The following is a 24,693-nucleotide window of genomic DNA, read 5'->3' on the forward strand; positions in this document are numbered from 1 at the left end:
AATGGGTCTGACGGGGTGCCACGAGACACTCTGCAAGTCCTGTCCAGCATTCAAGAGGGATTAAAAGTTTCATTACAGTTGATGTTGTTACTGCAGCACATGAAGGAAGTCTCTTCTGCAGTTTATTATCCCCGGCCTTCTATTGTTTCCTGGGCTGGTGATAGCAAAGACAACATGTCGCCATCTTAATCAGATCTGACAAATGGACAATTATGTTGCTGCTTGGCGAATTTGCTGGCATGACTTCAGTAGCTCCATTTTCGGAGCAAAAGGCCAAGGGAGGGGGAACATGTGGGGAAGATGTGTTGCTGCTTGCTGCAAGCTGGGTGAGGATGAGGGAATTTCAAGTTAGCCGGAATGTTAGGAATAGTTTGCATGCAGGCTGAAGGAACTAAGCATTGTGCGGCATTTTTTGTTTTCCTTTAAAAACCTACTGTTGCTGTACTGATAATTACCCCTGTAGCTCTCTTGCTTGATTATGGATTGATTGCTTTTTGAAACAGTTATAAACCACTTGATATTTTACAACTCTCTAAGCAGTGTACAGTGTAAAACAAAAATAATTTTAAAAAATGGCATGAAGCAAGGAAAAAGAAATATAGAAGTATATAAAAAACAAAATAGGTTTTGGGGGGATTCAAACACATAAAACAGGCCTGATCTTACAAGTCAGGGAAAGCCTATAACTGAATATATTTGTTTTGGAGATACCATTATTTTGGCACACTTTAGTGTGGCCCGGTTCTCTGCATAAATTATACAATAATTTGGGTGGCATGGACTAATTTGTTAGATATTTGAACATAAGCACTTTGTCTCTCTGTATAGAGGGCTTGATGACCTTCCTTTCCTCTCCAGCTACAAAGTCACCATTGGTGATGCTGAACATAAGGAATAGCTATCCTGTGGCCCTCCAGATGTTGTTGAACTCCCAACTCTCATCAGTCCTAGCATGTAGGAATAATGGTTGCGATGAGAGTTGTAGTGCAACCATATTTGGAAGGCCAGAGGTTTCCTGCTCCTGCTGTACATAATTAACAATAGGTAATATTGTGTGGGGTCTGGGTTACTTTGGTGGGTGAGTTCATATATTACAAGGGAAAGCAGGATCCCTGGATCTCCACCATGGGTTGACCATGCGATCTTTGGAAGGATAGTTTGATATCTCTGATCACAGTCAGTAATACATTTTCATTTCAATGTGCCTGAAAGACTAGGTTGGTGTGTTTTTTTAAGCAACATGGGCTCTTCCTAGAGGCTTATAATATTTTCAAGGACAAGACGTAGTAGGGAAGAAGAAGAAAAGGATGAATCAATCAGGAAAAGTAGAATTAAAAATGTGTATTGGGGAGGTGCTTGATTGAAATGATAGAGGAAGAAAGGGTTTGATGTTGGGTGGTAGGAAACAGCAAGAGAAGGAGCGAATTGATTGGTACCAATAGAGGGAGAAGACAAGATGGATATACAGTAGCCATGTTCCAAAGGTAAGTGATGCCGAGGAGAAAAAAGTCAGTGAAGAAGAGAGTGAACTGAGAAATGAGTAGAAAATAATGGGTCAATAAGCAGCATTTTAGATGATGGTAGAGGCTTCAGAGGAAAAAGAGCAGTGCTTGTGGAGAGAGTAGTGATTCTAGCTGTATCGATCAATTGAAAAGGAGAGGACTTGTCAAGAATATGGATATGCGGCAGAGGAAAACAAGGGATGTTCAGAAATGCAAACTCCAGCAGTCTCATTTGATTGAAAGGAGTGAAAAGCAGGTTTGAGAGGATCAAGAAGTTGTCAGAAAAGGAAATGAGACACAGAGAGAATACTACAGGGTGACAGATGACAATCGGAATGCAAGCTTTTAAAAACAGAATAGGTGCAACATAAGGGAAGGAGACGCAGTAAGTGAGAGTGAATCCAGGGGACAGTAGATTTACAAAGATCTGTGCTGACTGCATTTGATAGGAGTTGGAGCCCCAAACCCCTGTCAGGCACCAGGCTGAGAATGCCCTAGAGCAATGCCCCTTTGGTGGAAATTTCAAGGTTGATTGCGAGAAGCATTATATTAGGGGATTGGACAAATAGAAGAATTTAAACACTCAGTATTCTGGAAAATCCACCTCTTTCCTCTGTGTGACAGTTGGATAGGTTGGGCTCCCTTTGAAACACAGTCTCAGATTTTAAATTTCTTTCTAATGATTGGTTTGAAGTTGGTCTAGGATCATTAAAGATGTGGTAGGTTTTCCATTTGGGGTACGCGGGTGGCGCTGTGGGTTAAACCACAGAGCCTAGGACTTGCCGATTGGAAGGTTGGCGGTTTGAATCACTGCAACGGGGTGAGCTCCTGTTGTTCGGTCCCTGCTCCTGCCCACCTAGCAGTTCGAAAGCATGGCAAAGTGTAAGTAGATAAATAGGTACCGCTCCGGCGGGAAGGTAAACGGCGTTTCCGTGCGCTGCTCTGGTTCACCAGAAGCAGCTTAGTCATGCTGGCCACATGACCCGGAAGCTGTAAGCCAGCTCCCTTGGCCAATAAAGTGAGATGAGCGCCGCAACCCCAGAGTCGGCCATGACTGGACCTAATGGCCCTTTACCTAGGCTTTCCATATACTGTACTATTTTTTGGTGCTCTATCTTCTTGGTTAAAAAATGCTTCAGCCAGCACTATTACTCAAGAACAGGTTATAATTTTTGTTTGTTTTTCTTAGTTTTCTGTTTTTGTTGTGTTGGCACTGCGTAAGAGGACATGCTTTTCCCCACGATGCTTTAAGCCAACAAAATATCTGAACCACATGCAGTGAATAACTGGCATCTACTAACCCCTTGGTTTCTCTCCCCCCCCCTTCCAGTTCTTGCTTTGTTTACTTCATAAAAGGAACCCTCTTGCAAATATGAATTGCAAATAGATAACCCTCCATAGTTAAGTATGTAAATGTGCTTTCACTATGAAAGCAGCTGTGACTAAGACCCAGATGACTTGTCTGCTTGGCCCGGGGAGTTGGTGGTAATATGCATGCAGTATGTTAGAACAGCTCTGCCCGAGGGCAGTTTTAGTGTATTCACAGCTCCCTACTCTATCCCTCGAGAGTTTGTAGCTTGCTCTTTTGATCTGCCTTTTATCTCTCCAGTTTCTGCCTCCTGCACTTTCAAGCTTCCTAGGGCACAGCTGTAAAGAGGGACTTGGTGGCCATGTTTCCAGTCATAGTCATTTTACTGGTTTATTCTGTGCTGGAGAAACCATGATGACACACACACTCACAAAGCAGCAGATTGCATTGGATTGGGCATCCTTCCTTGAACCTGGACTAATTGCATTAGCATTAACTCTTGTGGTAACAGCTGTGGTGACTCTTGTACTGCACCCTGTAATTTCTTGCCTAATACAATTGTTCATTTGCACTGTGGTCATTTGTTTGCCACCCAGAGAACTATTGTTACAGCAGGCAGCTTACAGAATGAGTGGAGGAATAAATAAAGAACACATCCCCTGTATTTCCTATTATGTAACATACAAGAAACTGTAGAAATGGCTGGTGTGTTTTTTTTGGGCAATGACAGGACAAAACTCCCAAGTCTGGAACTGTGCATCAGCCTTTGCAGTATGTTCCTGGGATAAATAAATCATCATCTATATTTTCTGGTGTTGGTTTATTTTGATCTGGGATGGCAAATTTGGTGTCTACCGGGCAGTGTTGGGATTCTAGCTCCCTTCAGCCCCAGCCAGCCTGACCAGTCATTAGTAAATGGAGTGTCAACATCTGTAGTGCCACAGTTTTCCTAACTCTGTAATACTAGAACCTCACTGGAACTCAACCTCTGGGTATAGGGCGGTATATAAATTCAATAAATAATAATAAAAACTTGGAGAACCACCAGCAACCATTTCTAGCATTCAGGCCTGCCACAAGGATACCAACACATCTTTCCATTATGTTTATGCAGGGCCAGTCCCTGTATGTGCCCCCTTTTGTACTTTGTTCTAACATCTGAGGCCCTATTACATGTAGTCGTGTGAAGATTGGCAGGTATCGAAAAGAAGCAGGGCCTTTTTTTCCTTTTGCTAGCCTTTCATGTCCTTCAGATGCCGAGTTAAAACATGGCTCTTCAGTAAAGTCTTTGGGCCTGGCTGATAACCTCATTTATTTGCTTTTCCTGGTCATTGATTTCTATCCTGAATTTTGCATCTTTGAGAAGCTTTTGATGTAATGTTTCAACCCTTTTAAGAGAAGGGAGATGGCTTTAGTTCTGCTAGCACTTCTTTCAATGCCCTGTTCTCCATTGGACTGATGTCTGAAAACAGGAGCCAGCTGCATGTCTGCCCTAAAGGCTGGCACCAGCTCTGTCGCAACATTTCTTACTAGCATTATGGATTGGAAGGATGAGGCTTTTAGAAGAATATAAGGAGGCCATTCACTTTCTGTTGAGGAGCAGGGAGAAGAATGTGATTGCTGCCAGGTAGGTAGGAGGGTGCTGGAGGCTTGCCAACCCTCCAGAACAGCCAAGCTCTCCTGGCAGAGAGAGAGAGAGAGAGAGAGAACTGATCAGGCTTCTGTATTTGTTGATAAAGCTCTCATATTAGCCATATTCACTCTTTCCCTCAGACTTGTATGGGTGAAGAGTAGGGATATTGGAGAAGTCCAATGAAAATGGGAGCAAGCAGAAGTGGCCAATGTTGGCTTATTCATCATGTGTCCAGAATGGAAGCCAACTCAGTGAATATGATTGGTATTTGCTGTCGTTGCTTTCATTCCACAAACGATACATAATTGATTGCATTCCCCCACTTCCTTTGCACTGCATTTGCATTATAATGAATGGAGTGGAATAAAGTAATGTCAATGAAACAGTGCTATGTGCAGTGAATATGAGTGGAAGGGGGAACAGTGCCTTCTTGCATACGTAGTGAGAAGCGTGTGGGGTTGTCCACTACCCTTTCCTCCCTTGATGCACATGTGAGTGGGAAGCTTCTCCCATCAGTGTGGCTTTGCCCATGGCTTCATCAGGTGCAGTTCCATTCATCCCTCCAGAATAGGGTGGGATGTGTTATTTGAATGGGATTTGGAGGTGTAAACATAACTATGGCCATTTTACCCCATGTAATCTACTCCATGTTCTCTTCAATGCAAGAGACAAGGAGTGCTGCAAGGTACTTAAAGAACTTTGGACTCAAGCTCCTGACACAGATTGGCATGAAAAGACACAGTGCCTCTGGGCAAATTAAGGTAGTGAGTGGCTGGGGTGTCAATGGCACTCTGTGTTATAACACATCCTGCAAGAATTTTTCTTTTTAAAGCTTTGAGAAAAGGATGGGGCAAGAGATTTGAGAGCAATCCTAGAAGGTCTGGGGTTCCAGTTTCCTTGGTTGCCCCCTACTGAAACCCTTGGAAGAGACGATAGATGTAGAATAGAATTAAATTCTTTATATGGCTCCAGAAAAGAATGTCAAAGAGAGCAGCTGTAGTATTAGAGCAAGGATAAAAGTATTATAATGAATAGGTTGCTTTAAAGATTGTGTGCATGGGAGGGGAGAATATATATATTCTGCTCTCTCTCTTTAAATAATAATATAATAATTGTTCCCTATCTCTCATAGCTTTCATGTTCAACTTGGTAGGGGTGATTTTAGGAGGCCACTCTGCGTGTCTTCTTAGGAGTATAAATGGGGATGGAAAGACTTTGGTAAAATTGCCTGCTTCAGATAGTTTAAACAATTGCTGCTTTATATTTTCTTCCTATTATGTCTGTTGGCACCATTTGTTGGATAAGCTAGATCTTCTTCTTCTTTTGTTTACAAAAAAAGTTGTCCAACAAGTGGGTATAGCTAGATGCCATCATTTGTGTGGCACCTCTTCAAGCAACTTACTCTCCTTTAATTACTGCTCTAGTAATTACTTTGTTGTCTCAAGGGGAAAGGATGGATCTGTTTATCTCAGTCTGAAAGACTGGCTACGCTGCAGAATTTGCCAGGTGAATCGGCTTATGGACTTGAACATAACTGCTTAGAAAGAGCATGCTGGTAGTTTTGATGAGAGGGCCTGAAGGGCCACAGATCTCAGTGTAAAAAAAAAATGTATTACATTACAGCACATTACATGACAACACATCAAGCTTCTTGGTGTGCTGATCCTTCGTTTCATAAGGCACACGTTTTACTGTGGCTGAGACCACATTCTGTGAACAATGGTTTTCTTGGTTTCATTGGCAACTGCCCAAGAATCTCATGATAGGATCTCACGGTAACAATCTCTCCTGATTAAAAATAAATTGTAGCTGGCATATTAAAGGGGATAGCCCTCGGTGGACTGTAGGGCCTTGTATAATAAATAAGTGGCTGTGTGGAATTTTACCAAGTGTTCTAAACTTACACCTTTGTGCCACTTTTCCGGTGCCAAAGATTTTGGCGTCAGTTCAGTTCCAAGCCCTGACTTAGGTTGGTGCTTCAAGCATTATGGTACATAGTTGTTTTTTATAATTGCATGAAGAGAACAGAAATAGTTGTACTGATCTTATTCTAATGAAATAAAAATGTACCGTATTTTTCGCCCCATAGGACGCACCGGCCCATAGGACGCATCAAGATTTTTGGGGGGAAATAAAGAAAAAAAAATTATTTTCCCCCCAGGCGCTTGTGGGGCAGGCAGCGGGGAGAAGCGCTCTTCTCCCCGCCGCCCGCCTTGCGATCAGGTCCGGGGACAGCAAGGAGACGCAGCGCGTCTCCCTGCTGTCCCCGGAGTGGTGGGGCAGGCAGCAGGGAGAAGCGCTCTTCTCCCCCCGCCCGCCTTGCGATCAGGTCCGGGGACAGCAGGGAGATGCAGCGCGTCTCCCTACTGTCCCCGGAGTGGTGGGGCAGGCAGCGGGGAGAAGCGCTCTTCTCCCCGCCGTCAGCCTCCAAACCACTTCGGGAGACAGCGGGATGGCGGCGTTCCTCCTCCCTCTGTCCCCCGACCTTGTGGGGCTGGCGCTGGGGCTCTCCTGAAGCCTGGAGAGCGAGAGGGGTCAGTGCGCACCAACCCCTCTCGCTCTCCAGGCTTCAGTGAAAGCCTGCATTCGCCCCATAAGACGCACCCACATTTCCCCTTCATTTTTGGAGGGGGAAAAGTGCGTCTTATAGGGCGAAAAATACGGTACCTATTTGATTGAAATCCAGATAACCTCTGAAATGTACCTTCTGCAAAGGAATCTTTTATATGCCAGATTTCCTTTAGTTGGGTGTAGATGGGTGCATGCGTTGGCTGTACATATGGTAAAATGAACCTGCAGAGTCATAAAATATGAGGGCCTCTTTGCATGATGATGTGCACAGGGGAAACAACTTTCATGGTAACTTGAATCAGACCACTGGTTCCATTACTTCCTGTACTGTTTCTGCCCTTTCTGAGTAAGCAGAAGAGGACTGAGATTTGCTTCTAGCTTTGCTACCCAAGATTCGTTAACTGGAGACGCAAGGGATAAGATCTGGGAAAGCATGTGCTGCCTCTTTATCCTTTTCTGAAAGTAAAAGGTTGGGCCATAATTATCGCTGTGTTTTGGCAATCCAGTTTTGGAGTATAAGGTATGGCAGAGATCCCAAATTCTTTGCGTCCTGACACGATTAGTACTCATTGCTTGGGAATAGCACTGGATTTAGGGTGGCATGGGCTTTTTCCCGTGCCCCAACCCAGTTGAGGGGGTACAAAAGAAATCCATTTTGGGGTGCCAAATTCAGGGTGCCATATTATGAAAGATGATCAGAGTCTGCTGCTGCTGGGAATAGTTTAACTGAGTTTACTGACTGACCAATGTTGTGTTCTTTCTTTTTTTCTCTCCCTCCAGGTGCACATCTCTTCCAGATACAAGGAGAACGAACTCCCAAGAAATCCGCATGTTTGAGGCTCCCCCTCTGCAATGGCATCTTGGCCTGTGCTGGCCTGGGTCCTGCTCATCCGTTTCATTGCTGATTACCTGAATGGAATTCAAGCCCGGGAGTTCACAGTGAAAGATATTGTCTACCTTCATCCTTCAAGTAAGTCTCAAGGAGCAGCTTATTATGTCAGCAAACTTTTTCAGCAGTCCCTCAGACCATGTGGTGGGCTGGACTATATTTTGAAAGGGAAAAAATGAACGAATTCCTATGCCCCACAAATAACCCAGAGATGCATTTTAAATAAAAGCACGCATTCTACTCATGTAAAAACACCAGGCAGGCCCCACAAATAACCCAGAGATGCATTTAAAATAAAACACGCAGATTTATTTATTCATGTAAAAACACGCAGATTCTCGGACTGTCCGTGGGCCCGATTTAGAAGGCAATTGGGCCGGATCAGGCCCCCAGGCCTTAGTTTGCTTACCCATGTATTAAGATGCCCACTCAAGGAATATGAAAAAGAGGAGAGGAAGCTAACATTTCAAAGTCCATAAGCTCTTTACAAATAGTATTTTTTTTTCATTTTTGGGTGTCAACACTAAAAAGGAAAAAGCCCTAAACATTTCCCCAACAGAGAAGTAGAGGATCTTAAAATAATGACAACCATTGATTAAGTCCTTTCAGTTATTGAACAAAAGTGTCGCTCCACAGATCCCCGTATGGTTCTGCGTCTCTTGAGTCTGAGCTTTCCCATTTCTCTCCACTGTAAACAGTAAAAGAAAACAGAACTGTAAAAAAAGCTAAAGCCAAAAACGCTTCCAGAAACGCCATACAGTATTTACTATATCTGCTGGCACTGAAATGCCTCATAGGAACAAATAAAATGCTTAATGTCTCTGTTCTGCCCTCCATCCAATGAAACAGACCCTATGAATCCAAAACAGCTCCTGAGAACAAGGTTGCTACTAATACAAATAGCAGTTGCATAGATCTTGTAGATAATGGGGGGAAAGTGTTTTCTGGAATGGTAAAGCATATCTAACAATCTCCCACTTTTCCCCTCCCCTTAATGGCATGGTTCAGCAAGCTCCAGTCTCCTCCTTGGGCATGGCCACCCACAAGCCAAAGTTTGGAAATACCTGCTTCTTGATTTAAAACTGGAGTTTACTGGGAACTCTGATTAGTCTAAACAAGCCAGAATCATAAACCATGGTAGGAATTCAATGTTGTGCATTTCTGCTTGTCAGGTGTGTTTCTTTCTTTCTTTCTTGGCCTGCGGGGTGGGAGTGGGGGACACAAAACCCGGGGGAATAAATGACAAACCTTGTTCATATTTTTAATCCAGAGTGAGCATGCAAGTTGTCCCAGAATCATTGAAAAGAAGCAGATTGAGCTTCTGCATGCAGGTGGGACAGAAAAAGCAAATGGCCTTGTACACATTACATATGTTGCATGCAATCTTACTGTCATCTGTGGTGTCTTTCCACCCGCCTTGCCTTCTCTGGTCATGTTGCTTCTTCCTGCTTTTATCCTGAGTTCTCCCAGTTGGCACGAGCAAACCTTTCCCAAACATTCCTTAGTTGGCAGCCTAGCCACATCTTATTTAGGTAGTATCTCTGTTCTAGTTTGTATTAAATTGCATTTATAGCACCTTATTGCTTGTGTTATTCATTCTGCGTTCTGTTGTATGCCACTTTTTTTTTTGCGGGTCTTATCATAAGGGACGCGGGTGGCACTGTGGGTTAAACCACAGAGCCTAGGACTTGCCAATCAGAAGGTCAGCGGTTCGAATCCCCGCAACGGGGTGAGCTCCCGTTGCTCGGCCCCTGCTCCTGCCAACCTAGCAGTTCGAAAGCACATCAAAGTGCAAGTAGATAAATAGGTACTGCTCCAGTGGGAAGGTAAACTGTGTTTCTGTGCGCTGCTCTGGTTCGCCAGAAGCGGCTTAGTCATGCTAGCCACATGACCCGGAAGCTGTACGCCGGCTCCCTCGGCCAATAAAGCGAGATGAGTGCCGCAACCCCAGAGTTGGTCACGACTGGACCTAACGGTCAGGGGTCTCTTTACCCTTTTTAAGTATCATAAAGCCAATAAGCACACACATTTTAAGGCTGGCTTACATTTTCACAGGTGGTTTTAAAAATGATGCTTGCACAACTATAAGCACCCTTTCTCATATCTTTCCACCCCTTTTTTTTACTTGCAGCTTCAATTTTGTTTTTAAACAAAGGCACAAAGGTGGGGTGGGGAGTTGATTTCTGCTATTTTCTTTCAATTTGGCATCGCTAGGTGCTTTCCTGTTGACCAAGAGAGTGAATTGCAAGATATAGTTACAGGCAAATTCTGGGCACTGGGCAGTTGGCTTTTGATTTCCTTTAGAATAGTCCTCTTAGGGCACTGGGGCCTTTTGCTCTGAACCACAGTCTATCAGGCTTATTAACTTCTTAGATCCTGAGCCAAACAAATCTCACTCACAGCTGTGGCTACTGCTTTTTGAAGCTTTCTTTCAGTTCAAGGAGGGGGGGGGGAGCAGAAGCAAAGAAATTACCAGGCACCTCCTGGAGGTTTTTTTCTTGCAGCTCTTCTTAGCTTTGCCATGTATGTGTCTCTTGCCTACAGACTGGAGGTATAACATCAAGGAGTCACAATGCTGAGCAATATCTTCCCTCTGAACGCAGGAGAGAAGCAATGCTGCCCTTCTGCTTTAAGCTCTGCTCTCTTAAGCATCATAGGAAGAGTTGAAGACTGTGGAAACTGTGCTATTGGTCCAGGTCCCATGAACAGGGTTTCTGCATTCCAGGGGTTGGTAGGTGCTTCAAAAGACCCAGGCCCATGGCACATAAAAACTGCATGCACTCATTTGTAATATAGATGCAAAAGGAGTCTGATGTTTAGAAGGAAAGCCACCCTGTTTAAGCAAAGTTTTCATAAAAATTCTGTCTCTTTGTGTGTGTTTTAAGATGATAAGGGCAGAAGATTCAGAGGCCGATGCACAAAACCTGGACCTTGGGTCCCTTTGGACTGCCCCATAACATTGTCCCCCTATGTATCCACGAAGGATGCACGATCCACTCTGGTTATCCTTGCTATAAGCCCAAAGCAGCTAGCTTTGTTGCAATCCCTGAGACCAAGGCCTGGCTAGCATGTACATCCTACAATTAACTTGTGACATCTAAGAAAACAGGAGCTTGTTTGGCCTTCATGGGCACTTGAGAAATCCAGATCTGAATGATCTCCCATTACATGAATAGTATACTGCTTGTAAAATACTTACAACAACCTTGCAAAGTGTGGCGGTATTTTTCCCATATTGTGAAAGTTCGTCACAGTAGATTATCTGTGCCTGCATGCACATCACATTATGCAAAACCAGTTTTTAAAAAGGGTGTTTGTTTGTTTTTACTATACTGGCACTAAAATTCTGAGCTTTAGCATCAGATTTATGGGTACTGGAGTGTATGTAGGCGTCAAGGAATTTTTTCTAGACTTTGTGTAACATAGAAAGACTTCGTTCCTTTCTTTCGTAAGATACTGGTTCATTCTCAGAACACAGAACGGAACTGTAGGAGTGTTTGCGTTCCAAGGCCCAAGGCACATTTTGTAAGCCAGCAATGGTAGTGTGATATATGGAGTTGATATAGGCTGCTTGCCAATGTTACAATCACTGTAACAGGTTTTCATTTTTCCCAGGAGGAAGAAAGCAATCACTTTTGTGATGGCTTCTAGAGAACACAGTAGCAAAAGTCTATATGTTTTCATTTAGGCTTTTCGGAGGTTTGGGTTTGGGGAGACATAATCTGCCAGTGGCTGCGTAGTGAACAGTGTTCCTGAAAAGCAGAGGTTAACTGTGATGCTTTATGTTGCTCAAGTTGTTTGAGAAGCAAATTTTGCATTTTTCTACCTCTTTCTTGAAAGCAAACGCAGCTCCCACATCTGCACATCAATTTCGTCCCTGTAGCCTAGTCCCCAAATCTCTATTGGCTATGACATTTATCTCCCCCATCCTTTTTGAATGCTATTTATTTCTCTCAATTAACTGGCTAAATTAATGTAGAGGGGTCACTGTAGATGCATCATTAGGGTTTGGTTGCAAATGTACATTATCTTTTATATTTGTTTTAAGTTGTCTAATGATTTTCCTCAAAGAATTCTGGCACTCTGAGAACTGAATGCCGGACTAGATTAGTTGTTGACTGATCCATCAGGGCACTTCTTAACGGGAGATGGTGAAGGTGTTGATACTTTTCTGCTAGAGCTCCCTAGCGCACTCTCCCCCAACCCCACCTGAGCTGCAGTTTCCGCGATTCCCAGAGACAGGAAATTGCTATTCAACCAGTTTAAGGCTACAGTTCTATATACATTTACTTGGGAAGTCAGCCTCCTTTAATTCAGTGGCACTTCACGGTAGACATGTCTAGGCTTGTGCTGCGGGTCTGTAGTGCAGATATGCAGAGAGAATAAAATGTCACTTTCTGAATACAGGGGCTGATTAGAGTCAGGAACAATATCTACTGATCCTGGTGTCGGTCCATTTCTCACTTTTCAGCTGCCCCCTGCTCTGTTTGCTGCATTGAGGAGGGGTATTTGGATTGCTGATTCCCCCTCCCTTTCAGTAGACCTTTCTGAACATTATGTCCATCATGTCGGTGGCTACTTGAAAGGCTTCTGAATCCAAAAGGTTAGATTGACGCATGCCTTGAGTGGGATTCCACCCATGGAACTGCCTTGCTGGAGAAAGAAGCAGGGCAATTGCCTCTCACAGAATGACATCTAACCAGCCTTCAACCAGCTGTTCCACTTAATATAGCTTATTTGGGGCAAGGAAGGTCTGCAGGAAAATCAGGAAAACAGCTGGGGATCTATTTAATGTTTCTCCTGGAGTTGCTCATGTACTTGTATAGCCAAGCTGCTTTTCTCTGGCTTTGCAGTAGGAGGTTCTGGTTTGGAAATTTCGAAGAGTGCTATAAAATACCACAAATGAGTGGTAAAGCATTTTGGGGTGCACACGATCTGTTATGTTTGTTTTTCTCCTGTTCAGTTTCTCTCTTTCCCCTTCTATTCTTGTTGGGCACTTTTTGAACAGGTGCTGCTGCTGCTGTTGTTGTGCTTCTGTTCAATACAAATTCTACCTTGATTTGGATAGTGCCTGAAATGGCAGCTCTGGCTCTATACCCCAAAAGATGAGCCCTTTCAGTTACTATACAAACTGGTTCTCGGAGGCACAATCCCCAGAGCAGGAATAGCAGCACAGTGCAGCTTCTATGTGTTGATCTGCAGCTTCCATCATTCCATTATGCCCATGGCCCTTGCTGTCTGGGGCAGACAAGAAGATACCATGTTATTTTTCTGGAAAAAGAGGTTCCAAAACTCACCATGAACACCTTCCAGTGAGAGAGCCAGTGTGGTGTAGTGGTTAAGAGCGGTAGTCTCATAATCTGGGGAACCGGGTTCGCGTCTCCGCTCCTCCACATGCAGCTGCTGGGTGACCTTGGGCCAGTCACACTTCTTTGAAGTCTCTCAGCCCCACTCACCTCACAGAGTGTTTGTTGTGGGGGAGGAAGGGAAAGGAGAATGTTAGCCGCTTTGAGACTCCTTAAAGGGAGTGAAAGGCGGGATATCAAATCCAAACAACAACAACTTCCTCGGTCTCTTCTGATGGCAATGGTGCCCACCTGAAAGGTGCCGGAACTGAGTTCCAGCTGAAAATAAGCTCTGGTTATCCCTGCCGTATATTCTTTTTCCTTAGCCAAGAAAATACTGTTCTTGTTTTGGCTTGACATTCTTTTTCATCTGAAGGTTTTTCTGAGGTTAAACGGCAAGGAAGAAACATGGAACTCCAGATCACATCACCAATAATGTTAAACTTTTGTATAAATCTTGTATAAACATTTGGCACCGTTTGTTTCTATTCTCACCCACCCCTTAAACAATGTTCCAAATGGATTGATGATGTTAATGTAGCTATGGCTTTTTTTGTTTTTGTCTTCCAGCTACTCCGTATCCTGGGGGATTCAAGTGTTTCACCTGTGAAGAAGCAGTCGACAACTATGACTGCAACCAGTGGGCTCCAGATATCTATTGCCCAAGAGGTAAATGAGCTGTGTGTTTGCAGTGAAGGTGTTTTCAGAATGTGTGTCCGTCTTAGATGTGGTTGAAACTTGCTACACAGATTCTTCTAGCAGATATAGGCCTTCCTGCCACCTCTAAGGAATTGTACTGAGGACAGATTATTGCCCACCTGTGAATCACTCTGCATCATGATTTCAGGTGAGCTGGTTTTGCCTGCAGCAGGCATAGGCATTGCGCACAAGCCTGACCATCAGTTCATTTCTTTGAGAACACTATGCAAGGCTTCACAGATCAGCTGATCAGCAGTTCCCACTTGGCTCAACCACGTCCTTACCTGTCCCATGCCTGACATTCTTTATGAAATGAGGTGTGGGGCAGGAGGCCAACAGTCCAGAGGTTCCCACCTGCAGTGCTAGATTTAGCTGAGGGGGTGCAAAGTAGAGACCTATCATTGAGAAGGTTCATTTAGGGGCACCCAATTTTGGGCTTGCTCAAGGTGCCGTACTACCACAGACTACCTGACCCCTGCACTATGAAGAAGGAAGCAGCTTCGAGGCCTTTTAAATAACTCCTCTTTTTATAATCTGGGCCTCTTGTGTCTCAGTTTTACTTTAATTTCCAGTAGTTTTTATTATGTTATATTGCATGTTACGTTGGCTTGCTTTTGCTTTGAGAGCTGTCCAAAGAACTCCTGTTATGGGAAGGCTACGTACATAAACACAAACAACAAACAAACCCAATTTCATATGTAATTTGTATACTGTGCCCTAGATGGTTTACAGCTGAAATGTACAACAAATGTCACATTGCCATCCTATAGCATTTCAAAGTACAGTGGAACCTCAGTTTTTGAGCGTCTCGGAAGCCAAATGATTTGGAACCAGAACACCAAAAACCTGGAAGTAATTGGTTCCATTTTCGCACACACCTCAGAAGTCAAACAGCTTTCGCTGCATGTTTTTCCATTTTTCCAGTGGATTTTGTGGACTGCCCCATTGATCCTCGATTTTTGAACGTTTCAGAAGTCGAACGGTCTTCTGGAACAGATTATGTTCGAAAACGGTGGTTCCAGTCTATAACAATTCAAGAATACATTTCACATACAGTATTCCAAGACAATATTAACGAAATACCAGCAAACAAGAAAGCAAAATAGTCCCATTGATTGCACATTACAAACAATTTGCAAATAGCCATTCTAGAAGTCCCTTTCACTGCTTCCTGTAGGATTCCTCTCATCATCCCCTGTGTATTCTTACCCCCATCTCTTTCAACTTGAGTCCACTCTCAAACACCCTGTGCATCCACTGCTCCTCTGCCTTCACTCTCATCCATTCAGACCCTTCACCCCAAAACCTTTCTTCACTTTCAAGCAACTCCCTCCCACATTCACATCCACCAGCCTATCTTTTATAAACAAATATGGAGGCAAGCTTTCTCCTCAGTCTTATTTCAGACTTCAGTGCTTTGGAAGCTGGCTAGCAACATCTGCAGTCCCTTCTAGATTGGTGTAGAACTTCCACATGGTCTGGCCTTACCATTTAATCTGCTGGGATAGATTTGATGACCACAGACGGTGTTGTCGTTCTGCTCCCAATGACGAGACTATAGGGAAGAAGCAAATTTGTGGAAGCATTTTAATTCAAGTGAATATAGACGCTAGGGTTACCTCATCAAATATGAATCTGGTACAGCCCAAAGATATGCCTGTTCTGATGTTTTATTCTAGTCCTGCTCAGAGTGTGGCAACTAGTTGGAAGGAAGCCAGTGCAGTGGAAATCTAGTTTGAAGGGAGGAAGGGAAGGCAGACACAATGTTTTGCTCCCGCTATGGGATAAGGCTGCTGGGGGAATACTATGCTCTGCCAGGTTGCTTGAAAATGATGCTGCCCATGAGGAATGAAACTGGATTTTCCAAGCACCCAGCACACTTTTCTGAGCAGAGCAAGATGGCAAAGCGGGTTGAAGTGGGTAAATGCAGTTTATAGGAAGTTGAAGGACTGGTGTCCTCTTTCTCAAGCTCTTCCAAAATGAATACCCTGCGGATACACAAGAGCAGGCCTTTTCTGTGGTGGCTCTCCATTTGTGGAATGTTCTCACCAGGGAGGCTTCCCTGGTATCTAGGTGCCGTTCAAAAGCATTCCTTTTTCCCCAGGAATTTGACTTATTAAACAATCTATGGCCTTTTAAACTGGCGGGTGGGGGATTATTGGGGGGGGGTGTTGTATGTTATATATTTTTGTGTTTTTATATCGTAAAATGCCCTGTGATCCTCAGATAGGGTGGTATAGAAATTTAAGGCATTAATAATAATAATAGTAATAAATTAGATTCCAACCAATTTACATGAACTTTCTATTTGGGGGCAGAATAACGATTTGTGGGAGCAGACACACTGCCCAAAGCTGTATTACAAGGAGCTGCTCAATAAAACATAACAAAGTGAGCAGCAGCACTGACTTTTGAAAATATTTCCCAACTTCAAAGAGACATGATTTGGGGTATTAAAGGAGAGTGGCTAATTAGGCTGCACAACAGCTTACATTTTTGGACTCAGGTTTCCATTACTCCCGTGAATTCATTAGTGTAGCTCATAAGCTACCTGCTTTTGATGATTTAGCGGAGATGCACTTGCCATAGTTAGGCTTCTATTAAAGCTCTTTTGTGTTATCTACTTTGAAAGATAGCGGGAGCCTTTTACATCTCCTCTCAGTGGGATTGCTGTACATCTGCAAAATATGGGATTTGGAGGCTGGAATCGACTGGGTGGAAAATCTAATCCATCTTTTATCTTTGCCGCAAAGGCTCCACAAGCTGCTTAGACTCACAGCTTTTGGATAACCTTTTTATTCTCATAGTCTTATGACTACATTAGCTGAACTATCAAAATACACGGCAAATGATGTACACGCTAGCTAGATATTAGTCCTAGCTAGAATCGGGTTCACTTACTTCTTAGAGAATGTGAAATCCCCGAAGACATTGAGAGAGATTGCAGAATAATGGGATGCTGTTAATGAGTAAATGGCTTCAGGATAGCAAGCTTTGAGGCATTGGACTGCACAGTCCAATTGGACTGTTTTTAAAAGAAAGGTTCGGTTCATGAAAATGTGTGAAGGAGATGTGCAAAATAGATGAAGGCAGAAGTTCTCTTGGAAGCTTCCCAAGATTTACATTTTGCACTCCATTTCTAGTGCTATGAAAGAGGGAGGGAAAACATTTTTATCTCCACTTTTTCCATGCCACGTATAATTTTATAAACTTCTACCATGTAACCTCTTGCTTGCCTTTTCTCCAAACCAAAAAGCCCTATGAAACTCTTACAAACAGGAAAAATACAAAAACAATTTTCCCCCTCTGTCCTGACAGCTACACGATACTGCTATACTCAACACACGCTGGAAGCCAATGGAAAGAGTGTATCTGTTACCAAGCGCTGTGTTCCTCTGGAGGATTGTCTGTCTACAGGATGCATAGATCTCCAGCATAAGGGTTTGAAGGTAAGAAGTGAAATGGACAATCCTTGGTCCACGCTCACTCCAACACAGAGCAGATCCTTTTCACACCACTTGTGTGTATCTACCCAACAAAATGGGGACATGGCCGTTTTAGTTAGGGTGATTTATTTTTGTGGCTTTGTTTTGTATTCAGATAGGCACCAATTATTAAGCATTGCATAAAAGGAGGAACTGATTTGAGGATTGTTGGCACCCCAAAATTAAGTAAGCATATTTGCTATTAAAATTGGAGGGTTGTAAGTAAGCATTTATCAAGTGGAAGTTTGGGGAAATAGAAACCCCTTGACCCATAGGCTAATCCTACATATAGTGCTTTTTCCCTAAAAAAAATATGTTTAGGGGTACTCTCATTTTCCTACTCATATTGAAATACTGCCTCTCAATGAGGCCAAACTTAGATTCACAAAATGTTTAGGGGTATGCGTACCCCTGCATCCCCCCAGAAAAAAGCACTGCCTACATATGTTTCTACATATGGATGCTACCAAGATGGTTTTATGCATGTGATGGTAAGTTAACTTTTGGAAGTGGTTACCTGTAATCGTGTGAATAAAACTGGTTCATTTTTAAAACACAGAAATATTGTACATACCAATCATATCTTCCATGGGGTTCTTGGAAGTTCACAACAGCTGGCCTTTTTTTTCTTTTGAAATTTGGAAATGATCTGGAAACAGATGAGGTTGTTTTCGTTATTAATTTCTTGAGACTGCAGTGGTACTTCTGGTTGCGAATGCCTCTGGTTGCACACACGAGCTCTGGTAACCCCGGAAGTAGCCGCTCCCAGTTGCGAACTTTGCCCTGGGATGCAAGTGGAAATTGCGCACCAGAGAGGCACACGCAGCGGGAGGCATGCTTTTGCTAATGGCGCCTCAGGTTATGAGCGGTTTCCAGTTACGAATGGACCTCTGGAACAGATTCCGTTCGTAACCAGAGGTACTACTGTATACAGAAATTTTGTATTATGTGAGTTTTGGTTAGCCTTACTTTTCACACCACAATACAACTCAGCTCCAAAAAACCTATTTTAGGCATGGTAGCAGCTTCTAGAGGGGTATCACTTTCCACTTCAAGTTGCAAGTGGGGATTGCATTCAGCTGAATTTTCTCCCACCCTGAAAGGCCTTGGGTACATCCACTGGGATTTTTAAAAACTTGGCTGTTCTTTCTTTAAAAACAAAACTTCAAGCCATAAATCCAAATAGCATACTAAAGTCCTTCCTAGTTCCAAAAGTGGTTTGCCATGAGACAAAGAGGCCCTTTGCTGTGGATGGATAAAAATGGAACAACAGGCAGATAAAATATAAAAAAATTGCCCAGTAGCACCTTAGAGACCAACTAAGTTTCTTCTTGGTATAAGTTTTCGTGTGCATACAAAGAACAAACTTAGCTGGTCTCTAAGGTGCTCCTGGACAATTGTTTAATTTTTTTATCTATTTCGACTGTGTCAGACTAACACGGCTACCTACCTGAATCTGGAAACAGGCAGATAAATTAGCCCTTTCCTGCAACTTCTGTAATCTAAGTTTCCATTTTATTTTATATTTCCATTATCATTTAAAAACAAACCAACCGACCCAAAACCTGGAACTTGGAGTGTAACATGTAGTTATCTCAATATGATGGTCTTTTCACATATGGAACAGTTCTCTTGATCAATACTTTTTTTCCTTTTTCCAGGTCTGCACTTCGTGTTGTGAGGGAAACATTTGTAACTTGCCGTTACCCAGAAATTCAAGCGATGCCATATTTGCAACAACAACTCCCATAAATCACACACAGAGACATTTGCAAAGTGTACCAGTCATAATGGCATGTCTCCTGCTAGTTTTTGCTACGTAGACATCCCAAGATAAAGTGCCACTTACATATTGAGAAAAGCATTCAAGGATGAAAGTATTTATGAATACATATGACTTTAATTTAATATATGTTTTTAAACCCTTCTTTCTTAGTGACATTTCTAAAGTCAGCTGTCTTGAATTCCTTTTAGCCTTGGCTGATTAAAAAGCCTTTGTTTTAATCTGTGTCTTTGGTTTAAAAAAGAGGGCAGAATTTTGTTGTAACTCTAATAATTTGAAGGAAACCTTTCGTAATCAGAAGATTTTGGTCACTGCAAATACTTGATCGAAAAGGTATATTTCTTCCTAAGTAGTAGTTTTCAACTTCTGAAGGGAATATATCTAGAGTTTTGTACATAACAGTAAAGAAATTAAAACCAGGGCTCCCCAGTGAAGCCACACCACTATGCAAAAAAAGGCTTTTGATTAATCAGCTGACAGCACTAAAGAAATATTAGTTGATTGATCATTCTAGTTTTAATAAACTGCATACGTTATTGCATATGAATGAAAAGATCCTCTTGAAGGAAAAGTATTCTTGATTCACGCATTTATGGAAAACAGGTACCAGCTTAGAGGCATTTCCTTATGTGTGATGAAGGAAGTCCATGGCTCTTCCAAGATGGTTCCTGCACCTTCTGCTTTATGAAGGGTCAGTGTTTTCTTTTTTACAAAATAAGTAGCATTTTCTTTCACACATCTGTTACCCAGTTAATTTGGCAAAATAAAAAAATTCCTTCCAGTAGCACCTTAAAGACCAACTAAGTTAGTTCTTGGTATGAGCTTTCGTGTGCATGCACACTTCTTCAGATACACTGAAACAGAAGTTGCCAGATCCTTCTGTTTCAGTGTATCTGAAGAAGTGTGCATGCACACGAAAGCTCATACCAAGAACTAACTTAGTTGGTCTTTAAGGTGCTACTGGAAGGAATTTTTTTATTTTGACTATGGCAGACCAACACGGCTACCTATCTACTACCAGTTAATTTGGGTCATTGTTTTAATACAGGCCTGTTTTAGGCATGTCCGATAATAATAATAATTTATTATTAATACCCCGCCCATCTGGCTAGGTTTCCCCAGCCTCTCTGGGCAAATCCCAACAGAATATTAAAACCACGATAAAACATCAAACATTAAAAACTTCCCTAAACAGGGCTGCCTTCAGATGTCTTCTAAAAGTCAGATAGTTGTTCATTTCCTTGACATCTGATGGGAGGGCATTCCACAAGGCGGGCGCCACTACCGAGAAGGCCCTCTGCTTGGTTCCCTGTAACTTTGCTTCTCGCAGTAAAGGAACCACCAGAAGGCCTTTGGCGCTGGACCTCAGTGTCCAGGCGAAACAATGGGGGGTAGAGACGCTCCTTCAGGTATACTGGGCTGAGGCCATTTAGGACAGCACACACATGCACAGCCCCAAACCTGGAACGTCAGAAAGACATCACTAAAAGGGCAGAACAGTGTGTTTGCAGGCTTTTCCAATGGGTTTCCAATTTCATGTGAATTCACGCAGTGACCTGGAATGCCACCCCTGTGCAAATGGGGAACTGCCTGTATTTCAAAAGGCTTTTAATTTAACCAATTCATAGAGTAAGACTTTCTGTCCTGTATACACTTCCCCAAGGGTGAAGACCATTGGACTCAATGAAGCATAGAATCATAGAGTTGGTAGAGACCACAAGGGCCATCGAGTCCAACCCCCTGCCAAGCAGGAAACACCATCAGAGCACTCCTGACATAGTGAGGCTTTCTGAGTAGAGTCCTGCACACTCTGTGCGCACCTCTCTGATCCAGGGGAACATTCCTCTGAGTAAACTTTTCCAGGAGGGCACTGCACATGTTGTAAACCCAGTTTTGATGTGCTTTACAGATACATCCCCATTTCCTTTGTGGATCCGTCCCTGTGATCGATGCTGGTTGTGTGCATTGGAGCCCCTTAAAAGCTGCACATTGGGCATTGTTAGGCTGCTGTCATGGGTCAGTAGGACTCACCTACAAAATGCCTAATGAGAATCCGAGTTTGGATCGGAACTTCTTGACAGAGGAACGTTGTGGACAAATTTCTTTTCACTAAGGAAATGCTTCCACTGAAATGTGTTTTACTAATCCAGACAATACTTTTGGCACATCAGAGGGTTTATTTTACATACTAGATCACAGTATTTATTTTTTTATGACATGATCAGGATTGGTGACACGTTATACAGTGTTCTATTGTTAAGCAGCTATGGGCGGTGCATGGGCTGTTAGCATGTCATGGCAAACCATGGTTGATTGCTTACTTTGAACGTGCAGAATGTGTAGCTCCCACTTCTTTCTTGTTCACTAGTGAGTGGAGGCAATGAGATGCAGTCCTCTGGTGTAACATCAAATCCTAACTGGAGCAAAACACCAGCTAACCTTGGTTCGTATGTTGGGGATCATCACGACTTGTTGCTCCCACTTGAGAAGTGGGTATCATGGTGTGTTCCCACAAAACAACCATGACTTGCTATGATATGTGTTTTCAGCCTATATGTGACAATGACAATTTTTTTAGACTAGTGCTGTGGGGGGTGGGGAAGTAAAGCTGAAGCTAATTCAAATATGTGTCACTGCCTTATGACAGTATAAAGGATCAGTGGGATTTTATATACAATGAACAGCCATGTAATCATGAGTTATAGTGATTTTTATGAGTTGTCTTTGGCTTTTTATTATGTTTGGCTAATGCTGATCCACGGGGACCTGGCACTTTTCCAAGTTACAACGCATATTCTTGCTGTAAACCAAGGGGAGGGGGGAGGGGAAAATGGGAATAGGGAACTGTGATCAAATGTATTCCAATAAGAAACCTTTTCTAAATCCTAAGTGCTTCATAAAAACTTCTGTCCAAAGCAAACAAACCAGCATCTACCAGCCTCATATTCTGTGCTGTGTTTGTAGACACACACCCAAATCCTAAAATATTTGTAATTCAGCTACTTTATGAAAACATGAACTCTTGTATTCGTTGCAGGACTTTGTGTGTGGGATGTATGTGTATAAATAAATGTAAACCTGCTGCTTCTATTATAAGAACAGGCCATACTATCCATTTATGCATCAAGGCGCACACAGGAGTCTGAACTGGAGGCAACTACCTGGAAGTAATTTTCACTGTGTTTTTCAGCAGTCCTCGTTCAAAGTCCCATGTACACTGCATTTCATAGCTAGGGGAATCAGTTGGGAGTCAGATCCATTGGCAATGTGAGCCATCATGATGTTGATAAAACTAGTCATGAAGTCCCATTGAAAGCAATGAGATGCATTTAGTTGTGTGACTAACTTACGTTATTCTGCTAACAGCCAGCAGGGATAAATAGGGGTTATTGAAATTTCAAGGAATATATTTGAAAACAAGGTGTCTGCATCCAATTTTGGTCAATTCTCACTTACTCCATTTTAGAAGTCACCTTGACCCTCAGGAGTGGCTTTTTTGGAGGTGGGGGGGGGCAGTAAAACCCGACTCCCTCTTCTTGTTCCTGGGATCCAACCTAGCCATGTCCCTCTGCCAGCAATCGCTTGTTTTTTGTTTGTTCGTTTCTTACATCATATAAATTTTAATCCGTAACCTCTAATTTCATACACCAGATCTGACATACCCTTTTCCTGAGGCCCCGTGTAAAATCTAGTTCAAATATAATTGCAGTTCAAAGGGATGCAAGACTGACAATTGGGACTGCTCATCCAATGTTGTGGCATACCACTAAAACGGTTGGGATTGGACAGTAAGACATCACTTCAGCCGGCTTTTAATCTGTACCACTGAGTTTTTTTCATAGAGTACCCCTCAACTCACCAAAGTCATGACGGGGGCTGAAACTGTGTGCCAAAATATATGTTTGATTTATATGCTCTTTAAGTCATGTTGCATCAGTAATTTGGAAAGCACTTTCCATATGTGAAATGTGAAAGGATTGCAAGGCACTTAGAAGTTGTCTACATACCACACTTGTGCACTCACCATAAGGAGGCAGATAGAAATGGCATCCCTTTGTGGCCTCGCCACACCACTGCTATGAAGTAATGTGACTAGGTCATATGGAGTGTTTCGGCACCATTCATGGCAATGGCTAGCATGAAACAGGTGAGTGCCACCCTACACATTAAGAGTGTAGCGAGCACCTCATGGGGATGCTATTTTAAACAGTCTCTATGTGATAGAGCTGGTCTACATGTTAATCACTAAGAGAATTGTTCGCATTGTGTCTTACAAAGAGATGTGTTGCATACATTGTGATCTCTGAAAAGGTAGTCAGTTGTTCATTGTTGCACGATTGAACCATGTGGTTAAGCACTTCTTCACAAGCAAGAATGACTGGATTGTCCTGTCTGTGAAAGCTGTGGTTATTATGTGATACATCACTCAGGAAACTTATTATACTGCTCTGTAACCATTGAATTGGACCACACTTTGAAATCTTAATTTGAAAATTTTGCAGTCTAAGCATGATGGTGTTACTAAATTTGTATCTCTGCATTTGTATTTCATTCTGAATTTTAGATTTTTATGCTGTGAAAAAAAATATTGAAATGTGTCTAAGTAAAAGCATGATCATCTGAAGCCATATTTGTGCAAAATCTCCTGGTTATTATCCTTTCTACTGTTTTTGTAACCTTCTGTGGATGTATTCCTGTGTAAATAGTGTTCAGACTTGTTAATGTTGTAAATTTTGTACATTCTATAAATAAATAATGTTTTAAACATGGCATGTTTGAATGATTTTTCTTTCTATAATCCTCACACTCTCTTTGACGGTCTTTGTACTACTTAGCTGTAAGGAGCAAAGTTGTGTGCCAAGCTTTCTCTTTATTGTACAAATATACAGAGTAGCAACTAAGACCTGGTGTTTGCTTATTTATTTAAAATCATTTATACCTCTACAGGCACATACCCTCCACATATGGTGGGAATGCCCCCAAATCCAACAGCAATCTTACAAGAAATAGGCAAAATATCCAAACAGATATTGGAACCCACCCCAGAACCATCCCTATTGAATATTTTCCAAGACAATAATGTGCACTCACACTATAAAGAGCTCATAACCCCCCTAACCACAGTAGCCAGAAGCAGCATAGCTAGACACTGAAGAGACTTGTCAGGAGTGAACATGGACCACTGGTATCAAATCGTATGGGGAAAAGCTAACCTACAGACTGACATGGTGACAAATAAAAGAGGACACCTTACCCCCCCTTTATTACATACAGGGCCCGAAAAGCCAACAAAAACTCACCAATAGCATATGAATCAATATGGCTAACTTGATTCAACAATACTCTCCCCCCCACAAACAAATCTTATTGCAGTCAACTAAAGACAACCAACTATGCCTTGCCCCCACCAACCTCTCTCACTGCCAAGGGAAATAACAAATGAATAGAAAGAGAACCTACCCAAGTGATGCTGACAC

At 42.6% G+C, this 24,693-nt stretch overlaps 1 protein-coding gene and 1 long non-coding RNA gene across 3 annotated transcripts in view; both read left to right on the forward strand.

Moving 5' to 3' along the window:
* Positions 1 to 19,969, forward strand: part of LYPD6 (LY6/PLAUR domain containing 6) — a 55,229-nt gene extending 35,260 nt beyond the window's left edge. For both annotated transcript variants that reach the window (XM_081168121.1, XM_081168122.1), the window contains exons 2-5: positions 7,796 to 7,985; positions 13,820 to 13,918; positions 17,267 to 17,397; positions 19,095 to 19,969. In XM_081168121.1, coding sequence (XP_081024247.1) covers positions 7,868 to 7,985; positions 13,820 to 13,918; positions 17,267 to 17,397; positions 19,095 to 19,256 — 510 coding nt within the window. In that variant the 5' untranslated portion in view covers positions 7,796 to 7,867 and the 3' untranslated portion in view covers positions 19,257 to 19,969. The remainder of the gene's footprint in view (positions 1 to 7,795; positions 7,986 to 13,819; positions 13,919 to 17,266; positions 17,398 to 19,094) is intronic.
* Positions 19,970 to 20,239: 270 nt separating this feature from the next.
* LOC308592674 lies at positions 20,240 to 24,117 on the forward strand. Its single transcript, XR_014010615.1, has 2 exons — positions 20,240 to 20,919; positions 21,016 to 24,117. It is a non-coding gene; the product is annotated as an uncharacterized lncRNA (long non-coding RNA).
* Positions 24,118 to 24,693: the final 576 nt, after the last annotated feature.

This window comes from Podarcis bocagei, assembly GCF_964188305.1.
Source record: "Podarcis bocagei genome assembly, chromosome: 1".
Lineage (NCBI taxonomy): Eukaryota > Metazoa > Chordata > Lepidosauria > Squamata > Lacertidae > Podarcis > Podarcis bocagei.